This window comes from Brachyhypopomus gauderio, unplaced genomic scaffold, assembly GCF_052324685.1.
Source record: "Brachyhypopomus gauderio isolate BG-103 unplaced genomic scaffold, BGAUD_0.2 sc67, whole genome shotgun sequence".
NCBI lineage: Eukaryota > Metazoa > Chordata > Actinopteri > Gymnotiformes > Hypopomidae > Brachyhypopomus > Brachyhypopomus gauderio.
The window spans coordinates 505001-524207 of NW_027506888.1; the positions used below are offsets into that span (position 1 = coordinate 505001).

At 43.0% G+C, this 19207-nt stretch overlaps 2 protein-coding genes across 7 annotated transcripts in view; one reads left to right on the forward strand and one right to left on the reverse strand.

Annotated features, from left to right (window-relative positions):
• Window positions 1-13296, reverse strand: part of mycbpap (mycbp associated protein) — a 32426-nt gene extending 19130 nt beyond the window's left edge. Inside the window, exons 1-9 of one of the 6 annotated variants that reach the window (XM_076989391.1) lie at window positions 13259-13284; window positions 12984-13056; window positions 6797-6918; window positions 6336-6495; window positions 6011-6117; window positions 5489-5663; window positions 2453-2568; window positions 1911-2061; window positions 1723-1781 (exon numbers count right to left, since the gene is read on the reverse strand). In XM_076989391.1, coding sequence (XP_076845506.1) covers window positions 1723-1781; window positions 1911-2061; window positions 2453-2568; window positions 5489-5663; window positions 6011-6117; window positions 6336-6495; window positions 6797-6918; window positions 12984-13044 — 951 coding nt within the window. In that variant the 5' untranslated portion in view covers window positions 13045-13056; window positions 13259-13284. The other 5 variants (XM_076989392.1, XM_076989393.1, XM_076989394.1 and 2 more) reach the window with 5 other exon arrangements.
• A 1934-nt stretch (window positions 13297-15230) lies between these two features.
• Window positions 15231-16729, forward strand: rasd2b (RASD family member 2b). Its single transcript, XM_076989430.1, has 2 exons — window positions 15231-15924; window positions 16100-16729. Exons 1-2 carry the CDS (start codon window positions 15333-15335, stop codon window positions 16618-16620), a joined length of 1113 nt encoding a protein of 370 aa, XP_076845545.1. The 5' UTR covers window positions 15231-15332; the 3' UTR covers window positions 16621-16729.
• Window positions 16730-19207: the final 2478 nt, after the last annotated feature.

Consider the following 19207-nt stretch of genomic DNA (forward strand, 5'->3'; position numbering starts at 1 on the left):
TGTACTAATTAATAGCAGCAGTATAAGGTGGAGGGTGTGATTGTCCTGTACTAATAGTAGCAGTATAGGATGTAGGGTGTGATTGTCCTGTACTAATAGTAGCAGTATTAGATGGAGAGTGTGATAATTGTCCTGTACTAATAGTAGCAGTATTAGATGGAGAGTGTGATAATTGTCCTGTACTAATAGTAGCAGTATTAGATGGAGAGTGTGATAATTGTCCTGTACTAATAGCAGCAGTATAAGATGGAGGAGGATGTGGTTGTCCTGTATTAATAGCAGCAGTATAAGATGGAGATGATCGTCCTTTCCAAAAGGTTACCTGGAGTGGACCTCAACTCCACGAAGACTCTCTACAGGTGTCCCACAAGACTCAGTTCCAGGTCCTCTTCACTTTTCTTTCTACACTCACTCCCTTGTTGTGTGATACAAGGTTCTTCCATGAATTCTCTTGAATCGTTCCTATGCTGAGGACACTCAACTAATCCTATCTTTCCACCTCTTGAGATGCAGGTTTCTGAATGCTTTTTGGCATGTTTGACTGATATGTCATCATGGATGGCAGGCCACCACCCGATGACAGGTTTCTCCCCAGGTGCTATTTAGGCCCTTGTAATCTCCAGGCTTGATTCCTGCAACTCCCTCCTGGTCGGTTCTTCCCACCAATGCAGCCAATCCAGAATGCTCATGGTCAACATGTCAGTTTTCCCATGTCACTCCAGTTTTCCATTCACTTGACTGAATTCTTGTAACAACTCAGGCGCTTGCCAAATATGAATCTGCTCACTCATACTTGAGAGTAATGAGATTCATGAAAGACAAGCATCAAGACCCTTCTCCATCCTACCAGCTGCCTGAACACCCTTGGTGACTGCAAATGCTTACTGAATACTAGGGATGTAACGGGACACAAACTTCACGGTTCAGTTCACCCCACGGCATGGACCGCACGGTTCGGTAGAAATTCGGTTTGGCCGGAGAAAACAGGAAGAGGCTAGGTTTCCTTTTGTCAATTTACTTTGAACAGACAACTGTGCAAGTTATAGTTCGTTCATGTGATGCCGGGGGCTCTGAGGCAGAGGGAGCAGACATAATTGCACCGAACTGTAAGCACCGTACCATGTCAGTTAAGTACAAATACATGTATTGTTGCACCCCTACTGAAAACTCATGTCTTTGAAAATCACCTTAATGAAACCTAATCTGACACCTTTAAAGAAGATTTTACATGTGCACTTATATTTGCCTTGTTGAGTGATTGCTCTTGAATCATGCTGCACAGTAGCTGTCATTCTACATTTCACCACTGATACGTGGAAAGTGCTGCAGGTCTTGGTTAAGGGTATTTTTAGGCTCTATTTGTGCTTGCTAAGCTTTTGCAAGTTTCTCTGGATGAGAGCATCTGCTAAATGTAATAAAAGTAAAAGTGTGTGTGTGTGTGTGTGTGTGTGTGTGTGTGTGTGTGTGTGTGTGTGTGTGTTTGTTTGTTTGTTTGTATATGTGTGGGACCTGGTGTAATATGTTATATTTACATAATATTTGTGTTCAAGAACAGAGATCCAGATGAGTCAGGTGGGTGTAATATCTGTTCTCACAGTTAATAAACTAGAGGACAATATGAGCATGAGAAACATTAGTTTTCTATGCACACAGTGATCTATGCACACACACACACACACACACACACACACACACACGCACACACACACACACGTGTCTAACCGGCTGGTTGAAGTCCAGGTCCAGGTACTGGCTGTGATGCCATGTTCTACTCCGATAACCTACACACACACACACACACACACACACACACACACACACACACACACACACACACACATTTAATAATTGTATGCATGGCCTGCTCATGAGCCATGTGGCTGAGTATATGTGTGTATGTGTGTGTGCACCTGACTCCAGACGTGTGCTGCGAGGCTGTGATATGTGTGTGATGGGTTGTCGGTTGCCTCTCTCTGTCTGGGGCAGGGTGGCCATTATCCCACTCAGATCATCCCCATACTGTTGAGGAACACTCCAGAACTCACTGTCCACGGGGTAGCCCTGAAACACACACATACACAAACACCTCTTTTAACGTCCATACCTTGAAACACCACAATCATTACAATTCATCTACTGCCTACATCAAACAGAGAGAAAGAGATGAAAGTTAGAAAGACACAGGGAGTCATTCACCTCATGTAAGTCCCCCAAATGTTAATGATGTCCCCCATAATGTTAATCAGATTAGTTTGATTATGTACAAGTACATTGAAGATTTAGAGGCAAAAACCAGAGACAGAAAAAAATGTGAAATAGAGAGCGAGCATGAGAGAGAGAGAGTGAGAAAGATAAGGAGATAAGAGAGGGAGGGAGGAGAGAGGGAGAGCCAGAGAGACAGAGAAATAGAGAAATGGAAAGATAAAGAGAGAGGAAGAGGGTCAGCAGTCACATGTCCAGTGTTTAGCGCTGGCAGGCCTGTGCTGATGAGCTCTCTCTGTTCCTGAATCTCTCTGAATCTGCTCGACTGGTTCATTAGCAGCTCCTCCACCGGCGTGTGCAGCAGACCTACACAACAGACAATGATGGGACATTCAGTCAGACACTAATGCCTTACAGGACTAACAGGAACTCACGTTGTGCCACGCATCATTACTGTATCATTACCAGTGTTGGGAACGATACTTAAAAAAGTAATTAGTTATAGTTACTCACTACTTGTTCAAAAAAGTAACTGAGTTAGTAACTGAATTACTCTATAATAAAAGTAACTCATTACCAGGGAAAGTTATATGCCAATGAATAAGGATTTTTCTTTGTAAAGAAATTCTTTGTAAAAAAAAAAAAAAAAGCACAAGTAAACAGTTACACTATATAAAGTTTATTTACATCTATCAAATTAAATTAAATTCTCTCAACCTGAGACAAGGTTTGTTCACAAAATAAGTAAACTTAACAATAAAACCTCTATTCTTAATTAAATAAATCAAATACCCAGTCTGGTAGACATTCGGGAACTTCAAGTATTTTCTTAAATAATGTTTATATCGGCACCTTGAAAATGCAAATTTTTCTTCGGCTTGCTCCTGACTCGCCATTTCTGCCTCTTCTCCATTTGTGTCGTGTGTCACTGGTGTGCTTCGGCACGCATGTAAAAACACTAGCTCTGATTGGCTTCCATAACGCTGCCTTACCCAATTGCTTACTGACTTGTTAAGTTAACCCTGATATGTTCCAGGCTTTTTCGTCACCCTTGGGGTCTGGGTGGACCCATTGCATTTTTTGTTAAAATAATTAGATATAGCTCAATTGCAAGTAAAATAAACAATACATATGTTAAATTAGTTTGCTCTCTTATTTATTTATTAGTTACTTTTTTATTAAAATGTAACACAATAAGGAAATGAATCATAAATCATGCTGGCTGACAGGCTGGTCCTATGGCTAGCTGCTCACGGGCTGGTGCTAACGGAGCTGGCTGCTGCTCATCCTCCTTTTCATTATCACTATCAGACTCTGATATTTCAGAAATGTGATCCTGAAATTTCTTCTTCTGAATCACCATCAAAATCCTCTGTCTCTTCCAATATCAGCTGTAAGGCAGTCTGAACTGAGAATCGCTTTGCCATCTTTTATAGCATTTTTAGCATTTATAGCATCATGTCCCCATGATTGGGTGAAACACACACACACACACACACACACACACACACACACACACACACACACACACAGGTCCAGAGTGGAGGGAGGGATAATGAGGGCTGAGAGAAAAGATTCTTCTTTCAGATCTCACCCCTTTGTCTCTATAGAGATTCTTCGTCTGCTGTCTGACAATATGCAATCAACCCCTGATGTGGCAACCATCAACAGTGTTGATGGTTGCCCACCTTTGCATGCCAAACACCTCTGTCCTTTGTTTGTATATCCTTTAAAGTCATACAGACGACTATCAACTACCCAACCCAATGTTGATTGCACACTTGATTGGTGGGTTGATTGGACCCTGGACCCTGTATGTAAAAATATTTTCTGATTTATTTTGCTCACAGAAAATGAGCCAAGGACCAATGAATCTCAGTTTGAAAAAAAAAATTGTATAATTTTTTTTAAGCTGATTAAAAAAAAATGGGTCCCACAGACCCTTGGACCATATAAGTTACACCGAGAACTGTGACCTATCGAGATCTGTTACTCCTCACTAGTCTGGGCAGCGGTCCGCTCGTATTACTGTTAGTATATCAATATATAGTAACGCACCGCTTTTAATGACCAGTAACGTCAACGGCATTGTAACGACAGGAAAAGTAATTAATTATATTATCCCGTTACTGACAAAATGACGCTGTTACCTAACGCCATTATTTTTAACGGCGTTATTCGCAACACTGATCATTACTGCCAGCATGCTATAGTAGTGACGGCCTCATTACTGTATAGTGAACCACTGATGGTAAAGTCTCTAGTGTCGTGGATCAACATGCTATAGTAGTGACGGCCTCATTACTGTATAGTGAACCACTGATGGTAAAGTCTCTAGTGTCGTGGATCAACATGCTATAGTAGTGACGGCCTCATTACTGTATAGTGAACCACTGATGGTAAAGTCTCTAGTGTCGTGGATCAACATGCTATAGTAGTGACGGCCTCATTACTGTATAGTGAACCACTGATGGTAAAGTCTCTAGTGTCGTGGATCAGCATGCTATAGTAGTGAAGCCTCATCAGTGTCAGCATGGTATAACACACCAACTCAGCCCCCCCATGATTCACTCTGCAGTGTGTGAGCCAATCGCTCAATGTGTTAACACTCGTGCCAAAAAAAGACAAGTGTGATGTAGGAGACCAACACACACACTAGAGGAATTACCCCTAGCATCAGTGGTCAGTGTAGGCATGACCAGAGTGGTCCATACTGACTCACACTGCGTGTGTGTTTCCAAATCTGGCTGTGTTAGCAGAGTACAGAAGCTGCCACACTTCACACTTGCTGCCTCCTTCAGAAGATGATCCTGACCACCAGGAGGAAACTCAGCATCACGACTCAATACGGCACCGGTCTTGCAGAGGGGAATCTGTGTTCACCATCACAGAACTGGGGAACGCCCACGCATCTGTATTCACAAAACTAGGGGAATCCCAAGGACCACAGCAACATAGGTCAGTTTTGTTTCCATAAGTGAGTGGGGTTTTTGAGTGAGTGAGATTCATGCATGAGTGGGGTTCATGAGTAAGGTTTGGAGCACAGGGCTTCAGGAGGTGCAGTCCAGCCGAAAACAGGAAAGAAAACAGAAAGAGCTTCTTCACAGAACCTCAAATGGTTCGTGTAGACCAAGAGCTTTTAGTATTCACACATGATGTACATTTACATCTGCATTTACATTTACATCTGGCAGCACGTGCTGCCTATACATGTGTCTCCACCAGACAGCGGGCCGCATTTAGAAGCAATGAACTGAGGCGCTAGGGGGGCGAGTCTGGGACTCACGGGAAATGAAGTTCTGCTGTTTGCGCCTCTCTGTCATGTGGTAGTGCCAGTGCTGGAGGGCGTGGCTCTGCCGATCCCGCCCACTCTCTGGGTGGGATTTGGTCCTTTTGACCCTTTCCCATCCTGTAGCCTGCATGGGGTGCTTTTTCTTCACATCAGGAATTCGCTTAACAAGCTTAGAGAGAGGATGAAAACACAACTCAGGTCCCTCTGTTAGTAACAATGGTTGCAAATGTGAATCTAGCTCATGAAATGGATGGAGGAAATCAGTAGTATTTTTGCTTATCTATACTCATATAGTATGACATATATTACTACCACTTCCTTCAGGATCAATGAAGCATTATCGTGTCCTACTGTTGTGAAGGAAACTGAGATACAGATTTACCCATTCAACGAGTAAGCCTGATGCTGTCCTAAACTGCAGAACCAGTAATGAGTCAATAAAGTAACAAATCCTTATGGTCTTATGGTTGGGGGTGGGGTGGGGGTTATGCTACCAAACCTTACAGGGAAACTCACCTCCATCTCACCTCTGGCCTCCATCTCTCTCCTAAACTCCTCCAGACTTCCCAGAATGCTGTGTGGCAAAACCATGCCCTGGGCATCAAAGCGTGGACCTCCTGGACCTTATAAAATGTTACATGAAACGATGTGAGGTTTTTTATCCTACATTAGAGGAACTCAAAACTGTGTGATGATGTGTTTCCCTGCTACTTTATCAAAGTTTGTCTCTAAAAACACGGAGAGCAAAGCAGGAGAGCAATTTTGGGCTTCATATAGACACTTGTGACACACTAGTGCTGGCCCCATGCTCACTATTCCACAAACCACCAGTCCCTCCTACCTTTGTAGTCCAATGGTTGTGGGGTAATGTCTGGTGGGAGGGGTCTTGCCACAGCGACCCTCACACATGTCTTGACTCTATCAGGGGGGCGTGTCTTATGGACTAGCACGCGGGTTGTCGTCCGGGCCTTCTGGGAATCTTTTGGAGGTTGAGGGAGCCACTATGTACACACAAACAGAATGTAAATCTCTGTAGTAAATGTAAATGTTCATTATGGTTCAAAGAGCAAGAAGTGATCTCCAGTAGCACGCCTGATGTGATAAGAACAGACCTGCACGTAGTTTGCTAACTACTGCTTAATGCCAACAGACTGGGATCATGGAAAATGGGCTATTGGCCTCATCCTGACTGCCCTCCGGTTCTCATGTCCAATCAACACAATGCAAGCCATTCTACACAAATCAGCTTGTTGCAACATAGCTTGGTGTGTCTCTGAGGGCAGGGGCGTGGTCTCTCTCCACCTTCTCCAGGTGCTCTGGTCTAATGGCCAAGGCCTGAATGTCCTCCCCCTTCAGTGTGAAACTCCCACGCTGCTCCTCACTCATGCCGGACGAGAACTCCGACACCTTCCCTCCTTTTTTATCTGGCACAAGACAAGACAAGAGAAGAGAGCAGTGTTGGGAACGTTACTTTAAAAAAGTAATTAGTTATAGTTACTCACTACTTGTTCAAAAAAGTAACTGAGTTAGTAACTAAATTACTCTATAATAAAAGTAACTCGTTACCAGGGAAAGTAACTATTTGCGTTACAGTTTATAAAAAAAGTTATATGCCGATGAATAAGGATTTTTTTTTGAAAAAGCAGTTTTCACAGTCAGTTGAAATTAGTAGATCAGAAAGGTGTTTAACTTTTGATGTTTATTGCACATCCACAGACCAGTGCAGGATAAAATCCTTTAAAATCCCAAATCTTTGTAAAAAAAAAAAGCAAAAGTAAACAGTTACACTATATAAAGTGCATTTACATCTATCAAATTAAATTAAATTCTCTCAACCTGAGACAACTGGTTTGTTCACAACAGAAGTAAACTTAACAATAAAACCTCTATTCTTAATTAAATAAATCAAATACCCAGTCTGGTAGACATTCAGGAACTTCAAGTATTTTCTTAAATAATGTTTATATCGCCACCTTGAAAATGCAATTTTTTCTTCGGCTTGCTCCTGACTCGCCATTTCAGCCTCTTCTCCGTTTGTATCGTGTGCTTCGGCACGCGTGTAAAACACTGGCTCTGATTGGCTACCGTATGCTGCCTTAGCCAATCGCTTACTGACTTGTTAAGTTAAACAGGTGTTACACCGAGAACTGTGACCTATCGAGATCTGTTACTCCTCACTAGCCTGGGCAGTGGTCCGCTCGCATTACTGTTAGTATATCAATATATAGTAACGCACCGCTTTTAATGACCAGTAACGTAAACGGCGTTGTAACGACAGGAAAAGTAATTAATTATATTATCCCGTTACTGACAAAATGACGCCGTTACCTAACGCCGTTACTTTTAACGGCGTTATTCGCAACACTGGAAGAGAGGCATAACAGCTTGTCTCATATGCTGTATGCGGCAGTGGGAGCATGGCAGAGCATGGTGGAGAGACAGCCCCGGCTGAACCAGCGGGTGATTATAATTGGCTGCACCTGTGTGTGATTACCGGCAGCCGACTTATACACCCCATTCTCTTCCAGTCGGTTGCTGAAGCCAGACACACACACACACACACACACACACACACACACACACACACACACACACACACGGCACAGAGTCTCTGAAGCCCCATTTGAGACCCTTTTTTGTGTCTCCATCAGAGTAATGAAGCCCACTCGTGTCTCCCCTCTGCTACCCATGTCCTGCTTCCCCACATGGACACTAGAAATCACCGGAGTGTGTCTGATGGAAGCAAGTATGTGCTTGTATAATAGCCATGTGGGTTATAGCTGATCCTTATCAAACAGCCTCTGCTATAACACGTTACACAAGATGTTCTGTTTGGTGCTGCTATTGTTCGTACCCATTCAGGTCGCTGAGAACTGCGTCGCTACCACAAAGCTCTCTTTTTGAGAAATGGCCCCAAATTACTGCAGAAATCAAACATAAAAACACAATAAAGGGTGCATATGCATGCAGATGGATAATGACCTCCAGGGAGTCAAGCATTTACCATATCTGGTTTCAGTGAGTGTTAAGTATGCATCGTTGATGACAAAAACCAGCCATCAGTGCAGGAGGAAATGCGTCATATTGATAGAGAAGCCATGAAGTGGCTCTTTACCAGCTGATAACAAGTTTGTGCCACAACACAATGCAACCTCATCTTTCGATAACCTGCATTACCAAATGCCTTCCCCATGTGCAGACAAGCACAGCACGATGCTCAGGTGTGGTGCCTGGTGCCCCCCCAGAGGCCTGGAGGTGTTGTTGGCTGGGTGGGTAGGTATTGGTGAAGGCTCGGCCAGCCCGTGTGAGTGCCAGGCCCTTTGGGAGGCCGGCTGGCTATGAAGAACAGGCAGCACAAGGGGGCGTGTGGGGAGGGGCGACAGGAAAACGTAAAACTGACAGGTGACATATTCAAGCATGCTCTTTCGGAAACAGAGATTGTGTATGAAAACACCCTGTGAACTGCATGGCTGAGAGTGTTTTAGGAATGGAGAGAGAGAGAGAGAGAGAGAGAGAGAGAGAGAGAGAGAGAGAGAGAGATAAAAGCAGAGAGAGAGAGACAGGTAGAGATCTTTATGCAATCAACTTTTACAATGGCAATTATACCATTTTCCCCCAGACTACTTCACACAGTTACACATTGTTTCACCACAGAATCAGTCATAAAGCTCAGCTCCCCCTCTTCCACAACACAAAGAATGTCTTGATACCACCACTGTAATGCAAACTCATCTATATTTCCTTGTGACACTTAAACTCAACATTGAGCGTAGTGCTGTGCGCAGCAGCAGGACATTTTGCCTGTAGAGTAAGAAGTTTAAAGAACTGCCATATTGTCCTGTAACTTGTGGTTATGACCGAAAAGCAAACTTGGGATATAGAATCCTCACCCTGCTTATAAACCCAATACTCAGTAAAGACACATTGTAAAATACATTTCTCTGAGTCAGTTAGTTCCTTGAAAAGCAGTTCTTTTAGATAGGGAATTTAATTTCATTTAATTACAAATGTAAACCTTTTCCGAGAGATAGATAGACAGACAGATAGACAGACAGACAGACAGACAGACAGAATGGGTTTCTATGGTCGAGCAGCTCCATCCAAGCCATACATCACCAAGTGCAATGCAAATTGTCAGATGCAGTGGAGTAAAGCGGTGGACTCTAGAGCAGTGGAGACGCGTACTCTGGAGTGAAGAATCGCACTTCTCCATCTGGCAATCTAGACGAGTCTATGTTTGGTTTGAGAACCATACTTGTCTGACTACATTGTGCCAAGTGTAAAGTTTGGTGGAGGGGGGATTATGGTGTGGGGTTGTTTTTCAGGAGCTGGGCTTGGCCCCTTAGTTCCAGTGAAAGGAACTCTAAATGCTTCAGCATACCAAGACATTTTGGACAATTCCATGCTCCCAACTTTGTGGGAACAGTTTGGAGCTGGCCCCTTCCTCTTCCAACATGACTGTGTACCAGTGCACAAAGCAAGGTCCATAAAGACCTGGATGGCAAAGTCTGATGTGGATGAAATAAGGGTAAATGCATACAGGATGATACTTTCACTATGATTGAGCAGAAAGTGTAGTATTTAAAAATATGTAGCAGCATGTCACTGTCTGAAATACAGTGACTAATGCATTCTACACTAGAACACTTACTGTTAGTAATGACTTTAACTCACTTTAAATAAATAAATTAATAATAATAATCATCATCATCATTCACTATTATGTTACTTATATTCAGTTCCAAACTACTTGCTTTGGAAAAATTGTGCCTGATACAGTCATACCAATTAAACGTTACCCTGAACTGAATGGAGAGTGATAGAGAGGAGTGACAGAAGTGAAATAGAGAAGAGTGAGAGAGTTCAACCTTGACCAAATACAAATTCAGTGATCACCACCTGGCCATAGAGTCCGGCAGACATAAACATTCCTGGATTAACAAACACTACACTAACCATGTTAATTTCTTCCTCAAAGTTTTGGCAAAATAAGTGTATCATTGAATTTAGTTTCACTTAATTTAATTGAACTGGACTGAATTGGGTGAGAGGGAAGAGAGAGAGGAGAGAGATAAGACAGGATTGAGAGAAGAGTGACTAGAGGAGTGAGAGAGCGTGATAGAGAGGAGAGATTCTACTTACAGTACATACAGCTGCTGCAGATATTAATTAATGAGTCACTGTTAAACACTCTCACCCTGTCTGACCTTCTGTACCCAGAGAACTGGGCTGGCACATTAACACACACAGAGAAGATGCTGGACCACTGACCTCTTTATGTAACATTCCTCATCAGTCCAGAGGCTGACCGCTGCTGCCATGACAACCATACAATTATTTTTTTTACTTTCTTTATTTGACTAATTTGGTCTGTGCCACCATCCCACCTGTCTCTGTTCACGCTATTCTGTTCATTTTGTCTTCCTTGGCTTTTATTTGCCTTTCACCACTGCTGTTCAGAAGGAACATCCTGTGTGGTGTTAGAGAAGAGATGTGACCCAGAGAGGGGCAAGAAAACGAGAGAAGGCATCGTCTAACGAGACGAGAGCAACATGGAGTGAGAGAAAGAGTGGGAGTGAGAGAGAGTTAGAGCCAAGGCAGAGAGCGAGACTGGGAAAGAGAAAGAGAGACAGAGAGAGGGAAAGACAGGGAGTGAGAGAGATACATTGTTATTAACTATTAGTTATTTATTAACTTTCTATCTATTTATTAACTTTCTTCATATAAATTCATTCTCAATTGTATGTTAATTATATACATATGTTGTACTGTATTGTACTTGCTTTGGTAATATTGTATTATTTAACATAGTTGTTATTCCTGTCATGCCAATAAAGCACATTTAATTTCATTTCATTTGAAAGACAGAGAGGGTGAGAAGGGGGGTGGGAGTGAGAGAGACACAGAGAGAGAGACAGAGAAGGGATTGAGAGACAGAGAGAGACAGATGCTTTTTGTGTCAACTCTTAAACCTACTGTCTCATTTGCACTTCTACATTTGTAGGAAGGTTGAAGGTGGAAATAAGTGTACAGGCTGACAGAATAATACATTTAGAACAAATTAAAAGAATTTCCATACATTTTAGTGGGTTAAAGAGAAAAAGGCACTTATTCAGGTGCAGTGGTTGAGTGACCAATGAACAGAGTGCAAAGCCCTGGTACAGAACAGGCATTATCACTGGTCCAGAACAGGCATTATCACTGGTCCAGAACAGGCATTATCACTGGTTCAGAACAGGCATTATTACCTGCATACCTGAGGATCAGTCAGACACGCCTTAGATATGGGTCACCATGCCATGTCCTGATTCACACATATATGCCCATAGGTGCATACCTTCTGTGTGACAGGAAACAGCTAAACGCTGTTCTCAGTCCCAGGGTGTTGGGGGTCAGTTGCTCCCCAGAGTGACTCTACAGATGAAGAGTGCTTCAAAAGGAACTGTGGGTTCCTATTATGACTCTCATCTCTGTTCTTGCCCTGACTCCAAAGCTTTTGAGTTAAAGAACTGGGTTACTGAATTTTGGACAGACACACACGTTAATGGCAGATCTGTACTTACCACGAACTGGTCTGTGCCAACTGAAATGTTGTTCTCAGTCCCAGGGTGTTGGGGGTCAGTTACTCCTCAGAGTGACTCTACAGATGAAGAGTGTTTTAAAAGGAACTGCAGGTTCCCATTATGACTCTCATCTCTGTTCTCACCCAGAGTCTAAGGCTTTTGAGTTAAAGAACTGGGTTACTGGGTTTCAGACCTTAATGGCAGAATTGTACTTGCCACCAGCTGCCCTGTGACATTCATTTCCTTATGACACACATATACATGCATTTATACACACACACACACACACACACACACACACACACACACACACACACACACACACACACACACACATAGCTGCTGTTGTTTTTAAGACTGTCATAGTCATTAATGCAATGAGTGAAATTATGTGGTCACAATATCATAAATGCCATATTAAGACAGTTCTATTCGTAATTACACCCCTCGGGAGCACAGATAGGTCAGTGGGTCTGCCATCATCACTCACCTATTTTCACAATGACAACTGTGAAATGTCCCAAGTTCCTGAAGAAGGCTATTCAGCTTTTAATGTAATTACTTTTATCCTCTAAACCAAAATAATAGGCTTGGGAATGCCTTTTCCCTACGTTAGTCACGGCCAGTCAGGACTCGCGGTTGTACACGCTTATCTGACAAGTGGGGAAACGAACGGTGATGAATGAACGAAGTGAAGCGATATTTAATCCGCGTTACTGACATTAGATCAGCTGACCTGAGCTGTAACGCTAAAGATCCGATGTCTTAGCCAGATAGTCGTATTCATTCAGCAGAAGAAAGTTTTTGAGACAGAAACTGTAACTGCAGTTTGTTAGCTTTAGGAAGATAACTTGTTAAGCTTGAAAATGAGCATTAGCCAACTAGCTAATCATCTTAACCGGTGCCAGTCAGTAGTGCAGTGATACCTTGTGGAGATCGGGAGTCTTTCTTATCTGCTTTGCCCGTGGACTTTCCAGGACTTGACATCGTAACTACAGTCTGAAGATAGTTACCTAGTTAGTTAGCTTGCTAGCTAGTTGGCTCTTTAATTAATTACTTACTAAGTTGGCTCTTTAATTAGCTACTTACTTAATGTTACCTGGTTACATATACAAAAGCAACGCTATAATTTCGCTTAGACTAACAGGAAGAATTTATTAGATTTACTACAAGAAAATAAGCCGGATGTGAGTCGTACTACCTGACAAACAGTTCTGCGTTGTAATTCCTCGCACTGGTGTTGCCATGGTAACATCAGACGCTAAAGCGGACAACAGGGGTCAAAGACCATAGAGCAAGATCATTATGATACCAGTGATATAAAGAAATGCGTTTAAAGTTGGGATTGAGTTATTAATAAGTTTTGGCAATGGAATTCTTTGTACGCTAAAGTAAATTTGGTGTAGCCTAAAAACAATTTAAACTCAGCCTGCATGTAACGACATATCAAACACGAATTAAATGAAAAAAGAAAAAAAAAGAAACATTTCAGACTGTGTGCCTTTTATAATATATATATATATATATATATATATATATATATATATATATATATATATATATATATATATATATATATATATATACATATATATATATATATATATATATATATATATATATATATATATATATATATATATATATATATATATATATATATATATATATTATATAGCACGAGTTTTAACAAAAACTAAAAAGTTTGATCACATTAGTTCCGTACTGTCGTCATTACACTGGCTGCCAATTAGATTCCGTATTGACTATAAAATACTTTTATTAACATATAAAACGCTGCATGGCTTAGCTCCAGACTATCTTAGTGAACTTATTGAACAATATAACCCAGCACGTTCACTTCGTTCGCAGGACGCAGGGTTATTAACTGTTCCTAGGATCAAAAAGATCACAGCAGGTGGAAGAGCCTTTTCTTTTAAAGCTCCACAATTGTGGAATAATCTTCCTGCCTCTATTCGTGTCTCAGACACAGTCTCAATGTTTAAAACTCGATTAAAGACTTATCTGTTTAGTTTGGCCTTTGATTAATCTGTTACATATTTACTACATCTCGTATCTTTTCTCCGAGGTTCACCTGGAGAGTAACATTGCAGTCGGAGCCTACAATACCAGCATCGCTGCTCCGACACGGAATAAAAGCCTGGCGTTCATCAACAGACATTTACAGTGATCAAAACCCAGAACTTTCATTTTTACCTTTACTTAGTCTGATTGTGTGATTTGTGTGTGACTTGTGTATTTGTCTGTATTTTGTGTAATCTGTGTGTTAACGGGCCGCCCAATGGAGGATGGGTTCCCTTTTGAGTCTTGGTCCTCCCGAGGTTTCTTCCTATTCCCCACCATCATAGGGAGTTTTTCCTCACCACTGTCGCCTTTGGCTTGCTCATTAGGGTTCTGGACCCATAGTATTGTTAACCTTTTAAATCCTGTAAAGCGCTTTGTGACAACATGTGTTGTTAAAAGCGCTATACAAATAAACTTTGATTGATTGATTGATATAATATTATATTATATTATTTTATAATATATATGTATTTTGTACAACGATGATGCCGTGTTTTCTTTAATGTCTTTATTGTCCGTTATAAAGTGCACAGCACGCAATCACCAATAGCAAAGAAAAAATGAGAGCGCTCACAGAAGCGCATAAAGTGCAAGAGTCACTGTTGGCGTCGGCGAAAGTAAATCGGCGAGAAGACCATATATGTCTCACAGGAGACTACCGTGTAGGCTACTGTTATATTCTATATATATTGTATAACATATACTTCTTCCACAATTTGTTAAATGTATTATTTGTAAATAATTATTTATGACAATCCGTTACTAAAGGTGAATGGTGCAGATAGGCGCAAGCATTTCTACACCACACATCTATAAACAATCATCCAGCTCGTTCTCATAAGGCGCCTTCACCTTGATACAACGGCCATTAGAGCACTGGTGCTGTGGTACAGCACTAGTGAAAACGTTATGTTCCTCTGCAGGTACACAAAACGCGCTGCGCCCTGGTACACCTGCCAATCAACGCGCACTCGCTAAACCGCACCAGATGGAACAAGAGTGACGCTGAGGGCCGAGCCTAGCGCTTGGGCTGCGCCTATAAGTAGCCGCTGGGCGGCCGCACTCAAGCAGATCTTCATCAAAGCGCTTGAGTTCAACAGCTAGACGCTGCCTTGTCTTCTGTGGACTGGAGGAACCTTGTGCCTTCAGCAGAAGCGTTCGATTCAGATCAGGTCTTTACAAGCAAAGGGATGGAGCTGAAGTCGAGCGTGTCGGTCATCCAGCCCGGCTGCGGTCTTAGCGCGCCGAAGTTCTCTGCGCGCTCTTCTGAAATATTGCTCGCATACAAAAGCGCCACGCAGCATCTGAGCGCTACAGGATTCCGAGTCACTACCATCTCCAAAGCCGGAATGGGGATACTCAAATTGGCCACGAGTCACCTCAAACACCAGGACAAGAAAGTGAGAGTGGGGAGGACCTCCAGCTCCGGCAACCGACGTGCGTCAATGGACGGCAGCCCGTCTAAAAGATCTCCTTTGGACCAACTGGCTGCGCTCGTGCTGCACGGACAGGCTCGGTTTCGGCAACTCAGTCTGGAGTCTCCGTGCGATACAAAACCACAGAACTGCCGGCGCATCGTAGTGCTGGGCGCACCGAGGGTCGGGAAAACGTCCATCCTGCGGCGTTTCCTCCGAGACGGCTTCGAGGAGCAGTATGAGCCCACGTCCGAGGACTTCCATCGGAAACTGTACCACATCCGTGGAGAGACGTACCAAATAGAGATCCTGGACGCGTCTGGCGAGAGAGACTTTCCTGCAAAGCGCAGGCTGTCTATCCTTACTGGTGAGTTACAGAACTGTAATGTATATTTATATTTTCATTTAAACTAACCAGCCATTACTTTTTATTTATGTTTCTGTAAACATAAGCAAGCTTTTTTCAGCGATCAGTTTTAATGAACAGTGTCTGAGTTATAAAGTTTAAAAAGTGACGTCTTTTTTTCTTTTTGCACCCACAGGTGACATTTTCCTGCTTGTCTTTAGTCTGGATGACCGTAACTCATTCGAGGAGGTGTGCGCGCTGCGGTCGGAGATAACGACAGCCAAAACCGCGCTGTTAAAGTCCAAAGGGAAAGCCAACGTGCCCACGGTGGTGTGCGCAAACAAAGTGGACTTGCCGTCCGAGCAACACGCCGTGTCGAGAATGGAAGTGCGGTGCGCCTTCGGGGACGGGTGCGCGTTTTTCGAGACCTCCGCTAAAGACAGCGTGAACCTAGAGCAGGTGTTCGAAGCTCTGGCGACGCGAGGCGGACTGCCTCTCGAAACCGGCCCATCGCAGCATCGCAAGGTGTCCATCCGGTCGTACCAGGCGCTGCGCACGGCTCGTCAGGTCGGAAGAGGGGGCAAGGCAGAGATCCCGTGCGGTGCTCTCTACCCTCTTGCTCGTAGACCGAGTTTCAGCACGGACCTGCGGCTGGTGCTCGCCTCTCAAGCTAACAGAAAGACGAGCAAACCAAATAAAAAGTGTGAAATTCAGTGACTTACGAAAGAAGGATGTTTTTTTTTCTCCAGATGATTTCGGAGCAGAGAAAAAAATAACTAATTAACATCGTTTGCGTTTATTTCAATGTAAATGTTGTGCATTTATTAACTAGTAGCCTACTTACCTGAGAGTTTTAAATTATTTATTTACTGTAAGCTTTGTTTTTAAAGTGTAGCAGTATTTGTGGAAATGCAAAGCAATGTATTTTCAAAAATGTATATTAACACTGTATGATCAAACGTGATTTTAAATAAAAGTTTTGATACTCAGATGATACTCTGACTACTACCAGTTATGTGCTTAGTGTGTAACAAATAAGAACTTATTCATTTCTTATGTAGAGTGTAACACAAATAGAAAGGTGAGTGAGGGAAGAGTTTGTGCGGGTGTATGGCAGGAGTGGGCATTATAGATGACTTGACAGATCACTGACCTATTGAAATTGCATAACACTTTTCAGGAAATACTCTCACATAAGATGTACAGGGAGAAGAGCAGAAAGAGAGAGATAAAGAGGTAGAAGGTTGAGGGGGAGGGAGAGGTGGAGAGGGCTGTCCTGATCACCAGCGGATGAAACATGGTAAAAACATCTCCTGTATAGAACTGCCTCTGAGTGTTTCAGTACAAGCCCTCCTCTGCACCCAACATGCCACACTGTACAAAGCACAGGGATTATGTGTGGATTTGTGTATGATTTGAGTGTGTGAGTGTGTGATTTGTGTATGATTTGAGTGTGTGAGTGTGTGATTTGCAGAACATGATGCTCTGTACATCTTACACCTTCATCTCACACCACTGTGGCGGACAGCAGCTAGGAACTTCAGAGAGAAGACATCACACAGGTCTGTGTATATTCCTCCATAGCCCAGAAGACATCACACAGGTCTATGTGTCTTCCTCCAAACACCAGACTGCACTGTGAACTGCTGAACAAGGTAGTCAAGGGCTACCTGCTGTCTTGGCTCATGTGTGGTGGGCGCTGGAATGAGGGGTTATCTGATATTTGTCCTATAGATTGCAGCGAGGGTCTGTTGTATGAAGAATGTAGAATGTATCTGTAGTAACTTTGAGCAGGCGCTTAACTCCAACTGCTCCTGGGTGCTGGGTTAGGGAAGCACACCGCTCTGGGCACGTGTGCACAGCAGCCCCAACTGATCAGTATTATGTGTGTGTTTGTGTTTGTGTGTGTGTGTGTGTTCTGACTGAAAATCACAATTGACAATATGGCATTTCTTCTATATAGAACGCAGGTGGACCAGTTCTATGGAGTGTAGGCGGCGTGTCGATCTGTTCCACAGGTTGTTGTTTGTGTGGATCTATAGAGTGTAGACAGCACACATCAATGCTTTGTCCTCTGCTGCAGAGCCACAGTGGTAGATCAACAGCCTCATTGCTAATGGACTTAGTGTTCTGTTACTGCTAATTTTCAGCAACTGTTAGCTTTCAGACAGTGAAGAGCCATAGGACTTTCCTAAGAAATCATCTCTCTCCTGACATCTGGGAAGAGGTACTGAATCATTTAGGCCCTTACAGCCAGAATGTGTACCAGTTTCTTCCCTAATGCCACCAGCCTTCTTACCTCTCAGAGACAGACTACAAGTATTTAACAAATGATCTCAGGAAAATGGTGTCCTTAAATTGTAGTAATGGCTGATACCTTAGTGATTGCTGTATGCTATAATCGTATCTGTTAAAACATCACAAAGTGGTACATGTCCACCCACTTTACTCTGTCATGTGCTGAGTGGTGTTGCTCTAAATGGTATCCCTGTTCCTGTATTTTTATATTTACTGTCTATACTCATGATCTTATTTTATGTCTCAACATGCGTTTTATCAACTTTCTGTTTACCTGTAACTAGCTGGAATGACTATAAAAAAGCAGCCATGAAAAGTGTAGCATGTACCCAAGACCATGTGACTGTCCCAAAATTCTGTTTATCTCTGTTACATAGATAGCACACATGTTCTTGGTTCATGGCTGACTGCTGTCAAAGAGGTTCTCACACCTCCACCTTTTTGTCCCTCTGTCCGGCCCCCTGCTGAAAGCGGGGTGGGTAACAGGCTCCAGGGAGGAGGACGAGGGTGGCTCACACCTCCTCTGACCAGCGCGAAGTCTGTCAGCGCATGTTTATGAGTGACGCAGCCAGCGCGGAGTGACTGAGCGTGCCTCAGTGGATAAACAAGAGGACATGTGACGTGTGTCGTGCCTGTCTCTGAGGTGGAGCGTGACCCAGCCTGGTCCCCAACATGCTCAGTCTCATTGTCGCTTGTCCTGTGGTCATACCAGTGCAAATGTGTGCCTGTCTGTGAATAATTCTGCATCTCCATTCATTTTTTCCATATACAAACGCACAAATGAAAGGACATCATATGTATGAGTGTTTGGGTGTGTGTGTGTGTAAATACATCTGTCTTTAGCAGCCAAATGGCCTGAAATGAGGCAAAAAAGATCTGTTCTGTTTAAGCCGATCGGACCCCCCTCTGAGTTCAGCTCTATTGAAGAGAATTGCATGCAGTGACATAAAGAGAGAGCACGCTCCCCCAGTGTAGATGTAGCACCCACTAGAGCACACTCACCCAG